The 18,686-nt window shown below is 48.1% G+C and overlaps 1 protein-coding gene across 1 annotated transcript; it reads right to left on the bottom strand.

Annotated features, from left to right (window-relative positions):
• Positions 1-430: 430 nt before the first annotated feature.
• On the bottom strand, positions 431-18,373 carry zbtb37 (zinc finger and BTB domain containing 37). The gene is made up of 4 exons (XM_061738857.1): positions 18,050-18,373; positions 14,159-15,088; positions 13,529-13,628; positions 431-9,659 (listed from the first exon to the last, which is right to left on the bottom strand). The coding sequence occupies exons 2-4, from the start codon at positions 15,067-15,069 to the stop codon at positions 9,138-9,140; spliced, it is 1,533 nt and encodes a 510-aa protein (XP_061594841.1). The 5' UTR covers positions 15,070-15,088; positions 18,050-18,373; the 3' UTR covers positions 431-9,137.
• Positions 18,374-18,686: the final 313 nt, after the last annotated feature.

Raw genomic sequence — 18,686 nt, forward strand, 5'->3', positions numbered from 1 at the left:
GTCGTATATGGTCTACAGGTCGTTGATGGACTCTAGGTCGTATATGGTCTACAGGTCTTTGGACTCTAGGTCGTATATGGTCTACGGGTTGTTGATGGACTCTAGGTCGTATATGGTCTACAGGTCTTTGGACTCTAGGTCGTATATGGTCTACAGGTTGTTGATGGACTCTAGGTTGTATATGGTCTACGGGTCGTTGATGGACTCTAGGTCGTATATGGTCTACAGGTGTTTGGACTCTAGGTCGGTGATTGTCTATAGGACGTATATGGTCTACGGGTCGTTGATGGACTTCTTTTTACACAGTCTGTCCCAGCGTTTGCCGGTTCAGGACCCGTTTAAGGTAGCCTCTTTAGTCGAGGTGCGTCCAGAGGTCACGACCCCGGAGTCGGCCCTGGACGGTAATAAAGACGCCCCACGTTGCTGTTGGACACTTAAAGTGCTTTATTTCCTCTGAAGGAGATGCGACCTGTGAGTGATCTAGTGGTCATAGTAAAGGAAGCTTCTTCACATTTGTCTAGACTAGTGACCTTTGGCCTCACCCCTCCACCCCACCAACATGATTTAGCAACAGAGACATGCAACATAAAAGATCCTCACGTAAAAACCTTTCAGGTTCATCTACTACAGACCGTTTTAAGTACCTCCCTTAGAAAATGTACAGTATTAAAAGTTAATTTACTAAAGTCCTTTTTTTTCAGATTCATTTTACGCTTTGATATATTAGGATATACTTTGAGGAATCAACCATAAAGAGTAATCTCATTAAGTGAATATGTCTAAATGATTTCATTTATAATTAGGCATGTTGTGTTCAAGGTTACTGGATATTATTTATACTAAACATCAGATTCACACAATAAAAAGTACAAAATAAACAAGCAAGTAGTTTTATACTGAAGCTGAAAAAAAAAACATGAAAACAAAAGTTTGGCATTTCGTAATAAAGCAAACAGAGTTGCTGAGAGACAAAACCGACTTGGTGAAGCCCAGAGGAAGGTGATGGCGGTGATGATGATGAGGTTCAGCTGTTTTTCACAGTTTGAATATGAAAGCACAAATGAAATTAAAATAGGAATCTTTAAAGCCACTCTGTAGTAATACCACTTCTGACCACATGGGGGTGGGACTGACATTACTGCGGTAATGAGCTGGGACGGTCTTTTTATATATATACAGTACTGGAGTGGAGGGGGGATGGCATCCCCCCTGAAATAAAAACGGTCAAAATCATCCCCCCTGTAAAACTACCATCCCCCCTTTCCATCCCTTAAGTCATTTCATCAATGAATGTAGTTTTACTGCATTTAGTCATCACCAGAAAAATAACTTATTTGACAATATTCACCTGTTTCAAATAAATTTTCACTTGAAATAAGTAGGAAAATCTGCCAGTGGGACAAGATTTATCTTCTTATTACAAGCAAAAAAATCTTGTTCCACTGAAGATTTTTCGACTTATTTCAAGTGAAAATCTACTTGAAACAGGTGAAAATTGTTGTTTTTTCCAGTGATGAGTCTTGTTTTAAGTGTAATGAGATTTTATTTTACTAAAATGAGACATTTTAACTAGAAATAAGACAAATATTCTTGTTAAGATTGTGAGTTTTTGCAGTGATCCATTTACTTATCCTGTGAAGGACAGAGTCATATTGATAAGTTCAGAAAAGTGTTTTTTATTGTTGTGTTTTGATGTATTTGATGTAAGTCCAGTGGATATTTAAAGCTTACAGAAGGCTGCATTTAACTGCTGCTATGTCATTCCTGCAGTATTTCTGCAGGTGTTTTGGTCACTGCTATTATTTGTAATATATTATTTTTAATCAGCACAAATGATCTGTCCCCATATGATAAAATCCACCATCCCCCCTGATTATTTTTTTTTACAACTCGAGTACTGACTACAGTTCAACCCATCGTAAGAGAGGGCGGGGCCTACACGTATGAGAAGGGTTCCCCCGTGATCAGGTGGTTCTGCTACAGAGCGGCTTTCATGAAAGGTTCCCAAGCCCGACTGATCAGAGGATTCAGTGAAAGCTGAGAACTCGGCTGACGACCTGAAAGTTGGAAACATTAAAACAACAAATCATGTCTTCACAGTGAAAATGAAATTCTATTGAGGTTGATAGCAAGGTTTTCTGAGTGCAGCTCTGATCCGACCGGACCGGAGCAGCTTGTTCCCGGCCGTAACTGGCTTGAAATGATGCACCGTGAACGGAGGAGAGGAAGTGGATCTTTGCATCTGTGAAACTGCAAAACGTTACGTGGAAACTAAAAAGCCGGGAGTGTCAGGGGGCAGCATGTCCGCTTTCAGACCGAGCCGGTTCTCCAGCGTTCACCCTCTCAAAATATGAGGAATATGAAATGAGACTTCGAGAACAGAAGCAGGAAGTCGAGACTGAGATCCGTCGTTCCGATGAAGAGGTTGTTTGTTAGTCGAGCAAAAATGGAGTTTGGGATTAAACCAACAAGCGTTCGTCGTCTCAGACTGAAGGTGTCGGGGAGTCCAAGATACGTCTGGAGGGTACCGGCCCAGAATCGGGTTGACCGGGCTCAGAACCCGTCTAAACTGGTCCAGAACTGGTCTAAACTGGTTCAGAACCGGTCTAAACTGGCTCAGAACTGGTCTAGACTGGTTCAGAACTGGTCTAAACTGGTTCAGAACTGGTCTAGACTGGCTCAGAACTGGTCTAAACTGGTTCAGAACTGGTCTAAACTGGCTCAGAACTGGTCTAAACTGGTTCAGAACTGGTCTAAACTGGCTCAGAACCTGTTTTTCCTGGTTCAGAACCGGTCTAAATGGGTTCAGAACCGGTCTAAACCGGTCTAAACTGGCTCAGAACTGGTCTAAACTGGTTCAGAACTGGTCTAAACTGGTTCAGAACTGGTCTAGACTGGCTCAGAACTGGTCTAAACTGGTTCAGAACTGGTCTAAACTGGCTCAGAACTGGTCTAAACTGGTTCAGAACTGGTCTAAACTGGCTCAGAACCTGTTTTTCCTGGTTCAGAACCGGTCTAAATGGGTTCAGAACCGGTCTAAACCGGTCTAAACTGGCTCAGAACTGGTCTAAACTGGTTCAGAACTGGTCTAAACTGGCTCAGAACTGGTCTAGACTGGCTCAGAACTGGTCTAGACTGGCTCAGAACTGGTCTAGACTGGTTCAGAACTGGTCTAAACTGGCTCAGAACTGGTCTAAACTGGCTCAGAACTGGCCTAGACACGTTCAGAACCGGTCTAGACTGGCTCAGAACTGGTCTTAACTGAACACAACCGGTCTAGACGCGCTCAGAACCGGTCTAAACAGGCTCAGAACCAGTCTAGACAGGTTCAGAACCGGCCTAGACTGGCTCTGACCCAGTTTTGAACCGTTTACAATCTAGAATCCTGATTGATTTATGAGATTTGAAACTGGTCGGGGTTTAAAGAGTGAACTTGTGCGGAACCACCCGGCGGTGTCGGGTGGGAAGTGATGACCCGGGTCGGGGACGTCTAACCGAACCCAACTGAGATCCGAGTCCAACTGAAACGTGCGTCTGCTGTGGCTGCAGTCCACTCGTACGAGGTTTCCTGGTTTTCAGGGAATATAAATATTTGTTCCGTATCGCCCGTATCTTCGTCGTGGGGTCCGTCCTGCATCAGCGACAGGGACGCTGCTTTAAAAACCTATTTACACGAGTTTTATTTCTGCAGTGTGCAAACTGCACTGAGGTTATCCGTTACCGTTCTGCTACGTGGGGAAGGAGGTCGTCCCCTGGACGGGACAGAGGGACAGAGTCTGTATACCTGATAGATCCTGGTTAGGCCTGAAGGGGGAGCGTGGCGCCGGCTCCTGCGGCGGATCTGAGAGGGAAACTCCAGCCGCAGGCTTCACTTGCATAAAAACATTTACTCTCCGCCCTGAATCTGATTCACAGTCCTGAAGAAAACAGTGATCGCTGATCCAAACCCGCCGGTCCTCCTGCGTCTCTCCGCTCAGCTCGGCCGCCGGCGTGGGCTCAGACAACCTGTCCGACTCCTTCCCTCCCGCTGTTAAGTGCTGAAGTAGTTTTGGCGTGTCGGAGTGCTGGCGCCGCCATGCCGTGTGTCCTCCGGCGACCTGCCGGGCCGACCTGCACCCGTCCTGAAGCAGGAAAACTGAAAATAAATCTCTGGAGGTTATTCAAAGTCCGGCTCCACGGCCTGGTACATCCATGTGGTCTGACGGGTCCGGCTCTTCGTCCTGAAGCGTTCCCGTCTGTCCCGGCCCTGAAAGTACTGACGGCGTGTTTCTTCACGATGCGGATCACGTCCACCTGGAAGCCTGAGTTCTGGGTGTAAATCTCTCTACGTGTTCGGAGTGAGCTGTGGTCCCGTTTCTAAAGAAACAGCATCGTCAACGGCTGAGACGCGAGTAAACCCTGCAGAAACTGATCCGTGGCGGTGGACTAAACCCACCGACAGGCGACCTGGAGGTCGGCGCCGCCAGAGAAACGTTCTCCTCTGACGGACCGTGGGCCGACGAAATAAACCGGTCAGAGCCGACGAGTCGGCCCCGAGACGGAAATACAGATGTGGACAGATGTGGCGGGATCCCTCCTCTAAAGAGAAAACCTTCCACGGTCACTGAAATCACCTGAAACTGACAAAAGTCATAATAATTCACTGAAACTTGACGACCGACAGATCAGACGCTGCTTTTGAGTTGTGGTTCAACAGAATAAAACCAGACCGACCCCGGAGAAATTCAGGTTTAGGCGACCTCCCTGGACGAGGACACAACAGGACAACTGATGACAACCCGATGAGACGGATGGACACCAAAAAATCCAGAACACATCTAGAGATTCAAGGTGAAGTCCGAGGTCCAGGTCCATCAGGGTCAGATCACACTGCCCATCACTGTTGGAACTAAAGCCTGGATTATGGTTCTGCAACAAATCGACGCCGAGCATGCGCCATGTCGCGCACCCCATGCCGCAGGCCATGCGCACCTCCCAAAAATTGTAACTACGCTTTAAGAGGTTGTAGACCCAACGAAGACCGCGAGAGGGCTGTGATTGGTTCGCTTGGTAGCAACGCATTTCCGGGTTCTGGTTCGTGAAGCAGTCGTGAACTTTCAGCGCTCTTTTCTTCGTGTATTTTTTTATTTTGTTTTTTTGCACAATAGTTGTCCTTATCTGGAGAAGTTGGAAGCTCGGAAGCTCGGAAGCTCGGCTTGGCGGGAATTGATCACAAATTCGTCTTTTCAATACAATTGTTGATTCTATAATCTGACCTTGACAGAGCAGCTTGGCCGGCCGCTCCAGTCACAATCTCCCTGGTGGAATGAAAATAAGTGGCTTTGCCCCCACTAGCCCTCCCCTCTCCCAGGAACATCTGCGGACCTGTTTTCCGAACTGTACCGAGCCGTCTGATAACATCAAAGACGATGGCTGAGGAGCAGCTCTGGGGCGAAGTTTCACAGACTTACCGCTCACACACACACACTTGCTGATTACCACACCTCCCTCAACTCAACGCCTTCCGGGCCCCCCCTTCTTATCAGCGCCCCCAACGCAGTCTCTGGGTTTCGAGCGCCATGAAGCCGCGGCGATCACTTGGAAGTACTGTGCCGGGATCCACCCCCCACCCCCCACATGCAAGTCTTGTAATGATGTTGTTGCTCTGTGTGCCGAGGTGTTTTTTGCACCTTGACACTGCGTATTATACTCAGTGTGAAGATGTGTTTTTTCTCCTCCCCCCCCCTATCCCAGTGTTACCCTTGGAAAAATAGCTGCATAACACCATCGTGTCGCCGCCGGTGTATCCAAAGTCAAGTACATGTTATTCTAAACTGCCAATAAAACCTGATTCTGATTCTGATCCATTTGATTCACTGTGACTGGAAAAGTCGGATAAACCATTCAGGAAAAGATTGCACTCCCCTCGCGGTCTCGGGGGGTATTGCACCGCGGCGAAATGGAGTGACAGAAAAGTCAGAAGGGGTTCATGACGGCGTCACGGCAGCGGCGTGTGCTTTGTGTGGGTGTAGCGCAGAACCATAATCCAGCCTTAAAGTGGACCATCGAGGCTTCTGGGAAAAGATGAGACAAAACTGGAGCTTTGGGACCCGATCCGTCATCTCCATGTTCACAGACAAAAATTAAAGCCTTCAAAGAAAAGAAAACTGGATCTGTGGAACATGGAGGAGGCTCGGTTCTTTTCTGGAGCTGCTTTGCTGCGTCTGGTACCGGGGGTTTTGAATCTGGACAGGGATGATGAAACCTCTGGTTCAGAACCAGTCTAGATGATCTTCTGGAGACAGATGTGCTGTCCAGAGTCAGAAAGCCTGGTCTCAGTTGCAGGTCATGGGTCCTCCTAGGGCTGGGCGATATATCGAGATTTTAATATATATCGATATATTTTCAAACGCGATATGGTACGAGACAATATCGATCGGTTTATATCGATTATTAAATTTTTTTTTATTTTTTTTTCGATTTTGATATAGCTTATTTTGTGACAAATTGACTTGAATGTTTTATTTGAGATTTGCACAAATGTTTTGTTATTTGCACAACTGTCAACCTCAGTGGAAAAGTCTGCCTGTTACTGTCTACATTGTATTAATTGCACAGTGTATTTTAATTTAATTGTTATGCAGGAAAAGGATTTTTGTTTTATTTTATTCAAGAAGCATTTTTATTCTATATATGCAGGCAGTTTATTTTTATTTCATTTGTTTTAAACATTTTGATATTGTGCAGACCTCTGTTAATAAAGTACCTGTGTGACATTTGGCACAAGGCTTTGTATTAAAACTGACTGTTTTTTTAAGGGTTTGCCTCAGAAAAAAATGAAGCTAACAGAGATGCTAACAGAGATGCTAACAGAGATGCTATGCTATGCTATAATGCTTTGGGGGAAACCCCAATTATGGCACAGAAAAAATATCAATATATATCGAGTATCACCATTCAGCTAGAAAATATCGAGATATGACTTTTGGTCCATATCGCCCAGCCCTACACGAGGGTTTATTTTTCTTCAATGATTCTGTTAAACCACAACTCAGATGTAAAGTCACATGATCACCCATCAACGTCTGGTCACATGATCATTCCTTCGGTCAGTTTCAGTCATCTCGGTGACCTCGGGGTTTTTCCCGCCGCACCTGTCGGTCACCTGTCAGGTGGGTTTAGGGGCGTGGCTAAGTGAGCCAGACGTGACACACGTTTCCGGTCGCGGCGCTTTGAGCGGCACCAGCGATAAACCTGTCTCCCGTCACACATTGTCAGAGCAACAGTTTACAAAAAAACAGAAGAAGGAAAACAAAGACATGCTTGACGTTACAAATATCTGAGAAGACTAACGGAGATTTGGTGGAGCGGAGCGCCCCCCGGTGGCGCCGTGCTGTGCAGCGGCTGTATTGCGTAGTGATCAGAGGTAACTGAGCTGTGTAGCTTATCTGAGTCTGGACGACGTCCAGGTTTCCTGTTTGTCCCGTCAACGTCCCGCCTGATGGTCCGGCCCGCTCGACGACGAGACCCTCGACGCGTTCAGCAGCCACAACAGTCAAACGTGAGTCTGAATTTATATGGATCTTAAAGCCGGATCGACTGACCAGTGTTATCGGAGTTGTTCTGAGTCTGTCAGCGTTTTAAAAGCACAGAACCCTAAAAAAACACATTTATTTCACCTGTATAGATGCAGCCAATCTTGAGTAATTACTGATTAATAATTAGTTTAGCTGAATTTGTAGATTTAACAGTCTCTATGAAGATAAAACGGATTGAAATTGGAGTTAAATTATTACTCAAGAAAAACCAAAGGTCAACAATTTTAACTTCAGTCTGATTTCCAGTTCGGAGCTGATAGACAGGTCTTTCCTGGGCTCCCAGAGAGTAAATAATGGTAAACATCTGCAGGTTTCTGTGGCCCAAATGGGGCCCAGATCAGGCCCAAACGAGGCCCAGATTAGGCCCAAACGAGGCCCAGATCAAACCCAAACGAGGCCCAGATTAGGCCCAAACATGGGCCAGAACAGTCTCAAACGTGGCCCAGATTAGGCCCAAACTAGGCCCAGATTAGGCCCAGATTAGGCTCAATTGCGGTCCAAACATGGGCCAGAACAGTTTCAAACGTGGCCCAGATTAGGCCCAAATGAAGCCCAAATTAGGCCCATAACACTCTCTAATGTGGCCCAGATTAGGTGCAAACGAGGCCCAGATTATGCCCAAATGAAGCCCAAATGAGGCCCAGATTAGGCCCAAACATGGTACAGATTAGGCCCAAACATGGGCCAGAACAGTCTCAAATGAGGCCCAGATTAGGCGCAAACAAGGCCCAAATTAGGCCCAAACGCGGTCCAAACATGGGCCAGAACAGTTTCAAAGGTGGCCCAGATTAGGCGCAAACGAGGCCCAGATTAGACCCAAACGTGGTCCAGATCAGGTTAACTAATTAGCAGATGCTGGAACATCTGGAAATGCTGCAGCTGCAACTGCCGTTAACGTCTACCAGGAGGTATAAATACTTAAAACCTGCAGTGTGACACATGGACCGCTCCAGAGATGTGACAAACACCAGAACACGTCGACCAATCAGAACCTCCGATCACACTGGAACTCGACCCCGTTGTGGCGCCTAACGAGCACGAGGGTCGTCACGCCGGCGCCGACCCGACTGCTCCAGATTGTCTCAAGGCAAATACGAAGGATGTGGACCGTTAAACTGGCACTGAAAAGTTTGGCAAAGCCTCCGTCCGACCGTGTTGCTGCAACGTGAACCTGGAAATATAAAAGTACAAATCTGGAACATAAAGGAGCCGCGGGCTAGCGAGACCGCGGTCTGGCGCGACCGCGAGACCGTGAGCTGGCGAAACCGTGAGGACCGCGGGCTAGCGAGACCGCGATGGCGAGACCGCGAGCTAGCGAGACCGCGAGCTGGGTGGTGTATGAGGTTGTTGGAGTGTGTGGCGTTTCTTCATCTTAGCTTAATCGGTTGTTTGGTTGGTGAAGGTAGATGCGGTTTAAAGCGGGAAAAAATCCAAGTTCGGACTCTGGGGAGTCCGTCAACTTCGGGGGGGGGTCGGCGTCCTGCTGCTGTCGGGCCCAACAGGACCGGCTCCGCTGCCCTCCACCCTGACCTCAGCCCTGCCGCCGCCCGTCTACGGGGGTCAGTCGGGGCCCGTGGTGGAGACCGAGGCCTGGGGGCCCTCGCCGTACTGGCCCCCCCCACCGCCGCCCCCCCCGCCCTCCGGCTCCTCCTGGCTGGGCGAGGCCTCGTCGCTGGGCCCCCCCCTGGACGTGACGGAGGCGGTGGTGGTCTCGGGGGAGGCGCTGTGGGCCTCCTGGGGGGCGCAGCCCGGGTGGTTCTTGCGGAAGTGCTGGTTGAGGATGGCCTGGAAGGGGAAGCTCTTGCCGCACACGTGGCAGTGGAAGGGCTTGTTGCCTGTGTGCTTGCGGATGTGGTACTCCAGCTGGTCCTTGCGGGTGTACTTCTTCCCGCAGATGCGGCACACGAAGGGCGTGATGCCCATGTGCAGCCGCATGTGGCGGTCCAGGCTGCCCTTCTGGTTGAAGGACTTGCAGCAGTAGATGCAGGTGAGCCGGGGGTTGTAGCGGAACCAGCGGTCGCCCACCTGCTCCCGCAGGTACTCCTCGTAGCCGCCCATGTCGAACGCCGCGTGCTCCTCCCCCTGGTGGGCGAAGGGGGGAGTTACCACAGCAGACACAGGAACATCTACGTAACTGCATCCTTAAAGGGCTCATGCTAAAAGGAATCCTGCATGATAACCTGCAACAGCCTGATGAGCAACAAATGTTGCTTCGCTACCGCTGCTACTACCAATACTAGTAGCAGTACTACCAATACTACCACCACCACCACCACTAATACCATCACTACTACTACTACCACCAATACCAATAACACTACCGCTACTACTACCGATACCACAACTAATTCTACTACTAGTACTACTACAAATACCATTACAATTACTACTAACACTGCTACTACAAATACTACCACCAATACTACCACTACCGCTACTACTACCAATACCCCAACTACTACTACTACCACTACCCCTACTAATACCACCACTACCATTTAACCAACTACTACCATCACCCTTACTACTAACAATACTAATACTACCACCACTACAATTACCCCAACTACTACCAATACTACTACTACTACCACAACTACCATTACCCGAACTACTACCAATACTACCACCACTACAATTACCCCAACTACTACCAATACTACTACTACTACCACAACTACCATTACCCGAACTACTACCAATATTACCCCAACTACTACCATTACCCCAACTACTACCATTACCCCAACTACTACTATTACCCCAACTACTACCATTACCCCAACTACTACCATTACCCCAACTACTACCATTACCCCAACTACTACCATTACCCCAACTACTACCATTACCCCAACTACTACCATTACCCCAACTACTACCACTACTATTACCCCAACTACTACTATTACCCCAACTACTACCATTACCCCAACTACTACCATTACCCCAACTACTACCATTACCCCAACTACTACCACTACTATTACCCCAACTACTACCATTACCCCAACTACTACCACTACTATTACCCCAACTACTACTATTACCCCAACTACTACTATTACCCCAACTACTACTATTACCCCAACTACTACCATTACCCCAACTACTACCATTACCCCAACTACTACCATTACCCCAACTACTACCATTACCCCAACTACTACCATTACCCCAACTACTACCATTACCCCAACTACTACCATTACCCCAACTACTACTATTACCCCAACTACTACCATTACCCCAACTACTACCACTACTATTACCCCAACTACTACCATTACCCCAACTACTACCATTACCCCAACTACTACCACTACTATTACCCCAACTACTACCATTACCCCAACTACTACCACTACTATTACCCCAACTACTACCATTACCCCAACTACTACCACTACTATTACCCCAACTACTACCATTACCCCAACTACTACCACTACTATTACCCCAACTACTACCACTACTATTACCCCAACTACTACCACTACTATTACCCCAACTACTACCACTACTATTACCCCAACTACTACTATTACTCCAACTACTACCATTACCCCAACTACTACCATTACCCCAACTACTACCACTACTATTACCCCAACTACTACCATTACCCCAACTACTACCACTACTATTACCCCAACTACTACCATTACCCCAACTACTACCACTACTATTACCCCAACTACTACCACTACTATTACCCCAACTACTACCATTACCCCAACTACTACCACTACTATTACCCCAACTACTACCATTACCCCAACTACTACCACTACTATTACCCCAACTACTACCATTACCCCAACTACTACCACTACTATTACCCCAACTACTACCACTACCCCAACTACTACCATTACCCCAACTACTACCACTACCATTACCCCAACTACTACCACTACTATTACCCCAACTACTACCATTACTATTACCCCAACTACTACCACTACTATTACCCCAACTACTACCACTACTATTACCCCAACTACTACCACTACTATTACCCCAACTACTACCATTACCCCAACTACTACCACTACCATTACCCCAACTACTACCACTACTATTACCCCAACTACTACCATTATCCCAACTACTACTATTACCCCAACTACTACCATTACCCCAACTACTACCACTACTATTACCCCAACTACTACCACTACTATTACCCCAACTACTACCATTACCCCAACTACTACCACTACTATTACCCTAACTACTACCACTACTATTACCCCAACTACTACCATTACCCCAACTACTACCATTACCCCAACTACTACCATTACCCCAACTACTACCACTACCCCAACTACTACCACTACCATTACCCCAACTACTACCATTACCCCAACTACTACCACTACTATTACCCCAACTACTACCACTACTATTACCCCAACTACTACCATTACCCCAACTACTACCACTACTATTACCCTAACTACTACCATTACCCCAACTACTACCACTACTATTACCCCAACTACTACCATTACCCCAACTACTACCATTACCCCAACTACTACCATTACCCCAACTACTACCATTACCCCAACTACTACCATTACCCCAACTACTACCACTACCATTACCCCAACTACTACCATTACCCCAACTACTACCACTACTATTACCCCAACTACTACCACTACTATTACCCCAACTACTACCATTACCCCAACTACTACCACTACTATTACCCCAACTACTACCATTATCCCAACTACTACTATTATCCCAACTACTACTATTACCCCAACTACTACTATTACCCCAACTACTACCACTACTATTACCCCAACTACTACCACTACTATTACCCCAACTACTACCATTACCCCAACTACTACCACTACTATTACCCTAACTACTACCACTACTATTACCCCAACTACTACTATTACCCCAACTACTACCATTACCCCAACTACTACCATTACCTCAACTACTACCATTACCTCAACTACTACCATTACCCCAACTACTACCATTACCCCAACTACTACCATTACCCCAACTACTACCATTACCCCAACTACTACCACTACCATTACCCCAACTACTACCACTACTATTACCCCAACTACTACCATTACCCCAACTACTACCACTACCATTACCCCAACTACTACCACTACCATTACCCCAACTACTACCACTACTATTACCCCAACTACTACCATTACCCCAACTACTACCACTACTATTACCCCAACTACTACCACTACTATTACCCCAACTACTACCATTACCCCAACTACTACCACTACTATTACCCCAACTACTACCATTACTATTACCCCAACTACTACCACTACTATTACCCCAACTACTACCATTACTATTACCCCAACTACTACCATTAACCCAACTACTACCACTACTATTACCCCAACTACTACTATTACCCCAACTACTACCACTACTATTACCCCAACTACTACCACTACTATTACCCCAACTACTACCACTACTATTACCCCAACTACTACTATTACCCCAACTACTACCACTACTATTACCCCAACTACTACCACTACCATTACCCCAACTACTACCATTACCCCAACTACTACCACTACTATTACCCCAACTACTACCACTACTATTACCCCAACTACTACCATTACCCCAACTACTACCATTACCCCAACTACTACCATTACCCCAACTACTACCATTACCCCAACTACTACCATTACCCCAACTACTACCAATACTACTACTGCTACCAATACCACTACCATTACCTCTACAACTAATACCACCACTACAATTACCCCAACTACTACCACTACTACTACCACCATTACCATCACTACCACTACTTCTATTGCTAGTCAGAGTCAGCGACCAGGTGTATCAGACGGGTAAACTCATCCACCTGTTAGCGGCTGACGCGTCACATGACCTCCTGGGTTTCGTACCTGTGAGCTCGGCTGTCGCAGCTCGTCAGCTCTGCTGGGAGACTCGCTCTTGGCTCTCTGGCGCTCGGTGAGGACGACCACGCTGCCGGTGGGACTGAACCTGCTCAACGACACACACCATCAGACAGGTGATGGACAGGTGATTGACAGGTGACATGGGGTGGGTTAAAAATATCGATATATCGATATACATGTGTAGGAATGATTAGCGATACATAAATCCAAGTATCGATTTAAAAAAAAAAAAAAAATGTAATCCCGATTTCCCCCCCCCCCCCCCCCCCCGTTTTATCACCCAGTGCTCCTTGCCAAATCAGTCCTGGGAATTGCTCCCTCTACCAACCCCGGGAGGCCCTACACTGAGCTCAAGTCTCCTCCTTAACCTGAGGAGTGAGCAGGCTGCTTCTTTCCACCAGTCAGGGTGAGGCTTCTCTGGCCGGACATAGCGATGCAAGGATCACGTTATTCCATTACTGTAATTAGAATATCGATATCGTATCGGAAATCGTATCGTCTTGGGACCTAGTGTATCGGAATCGTATCGGGAGGTCAGTGATGATACCCAGCTCTACAGGACACCGACAGGCGGTTGACAGGTGATTGTCAGGTGGGCGTGTCTGTGCGGCTCACCTGTCCGTCTCGCTGAAGCTGGAGGACGGCTGCGAGTTGCGGGCCCCCAGCGGCCCCGTGACCAGCGTGCTGCGGCCCGACGTGTCGATCATGACGGTGGCCCCCTCCTCCGCCTGCCCCCCCTCCTGATCCTCCCCGGCGCCGATCCATTCTTCCATCCTCTCCGTCTTGATCCGGACTCCGTCCACGCCGCCGCCCTCCTCGGCGCTGCCGGCCCGCTCCGGCTCGCTGCTCGTCTCCACGTACCACTGACCGGCCCGGTTGATGCGCAGGATGGGCTCCTTGCCCCCCCGGCCCCCGGGGGCCCCGGGCCCCTCCAGCCCGCTGTGCTCCACCGTGGGCGGCGGGCTGAGCGGCTCCTCCGCCGGGCTGACGGCCTCACACGCCTCCGCGGCGGCGGCGGCCCGTGGCCCGAGCAGCCGCAGCCCCCCCGCCGCCCGCACCACGCTCTCCAGGGTCCTAGTGCCCCGGGACCCCCGCACGGGCTCCTCCTCCCGCGGCTCCTCGTCCATGTCGGCCAGGCTGATCTTCAGGTGGATTCCCTCCAGGATCTGCGTGCAGCGGTCGATGATGTGCTGCATCTGCAGGAAGCTGGCAGCCGTCAGGTAGCTGATGATGTCGGCGAGCTGCAGGCAGAGCCGGCCCGTGTAGCAGAAGGACAGCAGCTGCTCGAACACCGACGGGTTGCGGATCACCGTCAGCGACACGGTGCTCATCTGGCTCAGGGACATGTGGTCGCGGAAGTACGGCGAGCTGGCGGCCAGGACCACCTTGTGGGCCCGGAAGCTCTGGCCCTGGACGTTGACCACGATGTCGCACAGGCGGCCCTGGACCCGCAGCTGGTTCAGGTGGGACAGAACCGAGTTGCTGAAGTCCGGGATGTCCAGCTGGATGCTGCCGGACCGGTCCATGCTGCAGCCTGCAGGGACGCTGGAACGAGAGCAGAGATCAGCACCGGGACCAGGACCGGGACCAGGCCAGAACATGTTACCTTTTAAGATGAAAACTAACCAGATTTGTGAATCTAAAGATCAAATTCACGTTGGGCTAGAAAATAAACACAGATGGGGAAGATATTTTTTCGCTCAATTAATAAACATCAAAAGTAATAAGCACCAAAAGTATTGGGGGGCTGCAGCTCCTGAAGCTCTGGCCTGCAAACATGCACAGAAGAGAAAAGGAGGGGGAGGGGACAGTACAACAAACTACAAGAACAATGATGGTTATGAGATACTTATAATTGATAAATGAGAAAGGAAGAGAAGAAGAGAAGGAGGGTGATGGGAACCGTTCAGTGGATCAGGGTGGTGCTGCAGCGTAGCTCTATAGCAGCATATCTACAACAAAGCTCTGTTTCAGACCAGCTGCTCTAGTCTGGTCCTGCAGCTGCAGCTACGAGTACTGACCCTAAACACACTAGTTACACTAACTAGAGTTTTACTAAACACTAACTAGAGTTTTACTAGACACTAACTATTAGCTTTATTAAACACTAACTAGAAGTTTACTGAACACTAATTAGAGCTTTACTAAACACTAACTAGAGGTTTACTGTAGTGCTGGGCGGTATACCGACTCATACCGAATACCGGTGTTTATTTTTCTTATGATATGAATTTTTCATATACCGTAATACCGGTGAGTATGTATAGTAGCGTACACAACGTTGGGAACGCCGCGCGGAGCTACGTTCCGCCGCGCGCGTAGCACACACATATTCCATATATGCACAGCTGATGTTGTCCACCTCTTTACACAGCTCACCTTTGGTGTAATTACACCACCAAAGCCAAGCTAAAGAAGTTGCAGGTAGCATATACTGTAATGATGCGTTCAGGATCCTCCTTAAGCTTCCAAGATGGACAAGTGCAAGCACTTTATTTGTTAATTGTTATGTCCCCACCTACCATGCTCTGCTGAGGAATTTTATGTTCAAATGTAGGGCTGGGCAATATATCGAATATACCGGTACTCGATGTATCGCGGCTTCTACTCGATGTACTGTGCGATGTACAAAATGACTATATTGTGAATATTCAAGTATACATTGTCACGCATTTGCTTTTAGCCGCAGGCATTAAATTGCAGGCTTTTCTCACTCTTTCTCATCTCGTCTCTCCTTCTCTGAGAGATAAAACAAGCGCACCTACTTACATACGTCAGTCACGTGCGTTTGACTAAGTTGTGATTTCCCCCTTTTTGCATGAAAGTTTAAAATTAGCATATAAAATGCAGTATGAACAAGAATGTTTTAATGTAGACATATAGAATCATCATACTGGTGTGATTGTAGTGTCAAATTGTGTCAAAGTGTTAATTCAAGGCTAACCCTGCGTTCACACTGAAAGCGTCAAAAATCTCCTGACGCCAGCATCTCGCTGTTTGGTGCGTTCACACTGAAAGCGGCATGTACTGTCGACGCCTGCAGTGGGCGGGGCTAAACCAGCAGTGGGCGGGGCTAAAGCTACAGTGGGCGGGGCTAAAGCTGCGCTGCAGAACTGGAGGGAACGGTGGGAACAGCCTACACATATAGCGTACACATCTTAATTTTCCTATTTCACCATAGATCACACTTTGGGACGCCTTCTTTATATCTTAGCGTTATTTCCGCATAGACAAGAGTGAGTTTGATGCTCCTTAACAAGTTTGGTCCGCGGATCAACATCAACCCAGCGAGCCTTTGCTCCCTGATTGGCTGATTTATGGTTCCGCGTCACACCAACGCAGAACCGACGGCGTAGGCTACGCGGCGACGCGCACCGCGACCCTACGCCGTCGGCTACGCCGTCGATTTAACGCAGAACCATAATTCAGGCGAAGCTGCAGTCTGTCTGCGCTGATCACTGACACACCGGGTCGGAGCGGATTTGGTCATCATGATGATTAACCTGTGTTTTGTGATTAATAAGCACGGGTTTTAATTATTTTTCGTTGGATCAATGTAGCAAATAAAATCGTTGGGACCATCCAGCTCCTCAACCATCAGTTACGTGTTTCATGTGATCAGTTCAGGTAAAAACGGCAGTCAAACCAGCAAAAATGTCATTTTGCTGGATGAAATATATTAATTCCTGATAAAATAAGTTTGTTAGTGCACAGCTATACTCATGTATGCATGTGAATGAGTGTACGTTTGTGTGTACATGAAAGTACAATCTGCATTGAGGCTTCTCGCTTCGGGAATCCCGGTGTGTGATTGGACGACGCCTCGGCGTCGCCGCTGCTCATTTGAATAAAGTTCAGATTTTTCAACTTCAGATTGACGCGCCGCTCCCGCCACCTCGACGCCCGTTTTCACAGACAATGAATGGCAGCCAGACGCCTGTGACACTTTCAGTGTGAACGCAGGGTAAGGCAAAATATCGACATATATATCGTGTATTGTGACATGGCCTAAAAATATCGAGATATTAATAAAAGGCCATATCGCCCAGCCCTATTTAAATGTATGTGTCGACTCCATGGGTCAGAAAATGTTCTAATAACTGACTCACTAACATCAGATGGAGATACAAGGTGGAAACATTGGAACAGATGTTTGCATGTGTTTTAATGTGTGACCTGTATTTTTATGTAATTTTATGTATTTTTATGTATTTTATAAGAACCTTTTGAGTCTGTAATAAATTATTCATGTTCAGTGATGAATGTGTCAGCCTGCAGACCCGGTTCTGGTCCAATCTGAAGGGTCCGGGTCAGAACCATCACTTTGACAGGTGTCACCTGGTCCACCAGGACCTGCAGATCAGAACCAGAACCAGACCCAGAACCAGAACCCGACCCAGAACCAGAACCAGACCAGAACCAGACCCAGACCCAGAACCAGACCAGAACCAGACCCAGCCCTCCCCCTGACTGGACCGGACCCCCAGGTGTGCAGCAGAACCTCACCTGGATGACAGGTAGATGCTGGAGACGCTTCAGTCCCGCGGCTCAGCCGGGCATCGGCCCGGTTCGGTTCAGCTCTGCACGGCCCGGTTCGGCTCAGCACGGCCCGGTTCGGCTCAGCTCAGCTCGGCACGGCCCGGTTCGGCTCGGCCCGACAGCGCTGCAGCTCCGGGGTTTCAGGGCCGGGGTTCGGAGACTGGGCTCGGCCTCCGGTCCGTCATTCCGCGGGCAGCTGGGCTCGGTTCGGGGTCGGGCTGCTGCGGCGTCTCATCTTCCTTTTTTACAAGGGAGAAGGGCCGAGGCTGCAGGAAGGAAGGAGAAGAGGGAGAAAACGCGCACTGCATCATGGGAAATGTAGTTCACTCGGCCGCTAACGCTGACTCGATCGGCCGTTTAAAAGACTACATCTCCCAGCATGCACCTTTCCACGGAGGGGGTCAAGATGACACTCGGGAGTTTGACAAAGTAGAGTACTTTAGTAAAAACACGGAGACGTGAAAAGTGTTTAAAACATCAAGATTACTGCTTTCACCTCCTGAAATGTAGTTTAGATGTTGATTTATGTACAAATATATATATGTGTGTGTGATTATGTGTGTAAGTAGATATATACATAGATATAGAGCAGATACAGTTAATA

This window comes from Cololabis saira, chromosome 13 (genome assembly GCF_033807715.1).
Source record: "Cololabis saira isolate AMF1-May2022 chromosome 13, fColSai1.1, whole genome shotgun sequence".
In the NCBI taxonomy this organism is placed as follows: domain Eukaryota; kingdom Metazoa; phylum Chordata; class Actinopteri; order Beloniformes; family Belonidae; genus Cololabis; species Cololabis saira.

What these genes read in the sequence shown, in the direction of transcription:
- zbtb37 (XM_061738857.1), bottom strand. Translation starts at nt 15,069, where the DNA reads ATGGACCGGTCCGGCAGCATCCAGCTGGACATCCCGGACTTCAGCAAC. An exon ending in AGCTTCAGCGAGACGGACAG is followed by an intron (nt 13,629 to 14,158) that starts GTGAGCCGCACA and finishes GTCGTTGAGCAG; the next exon opens with GTTCAGTCCCACCGGCAGCG. An exon ending in TGCGACAGCCGAGCTCACAG is followed by an intron (nt 9,660 to 13,528) that starts GTACGAAACCCA and finishes TTCGCCCACCAG; the next exon opens with GGGGAGGAGCACGCGGCGTT.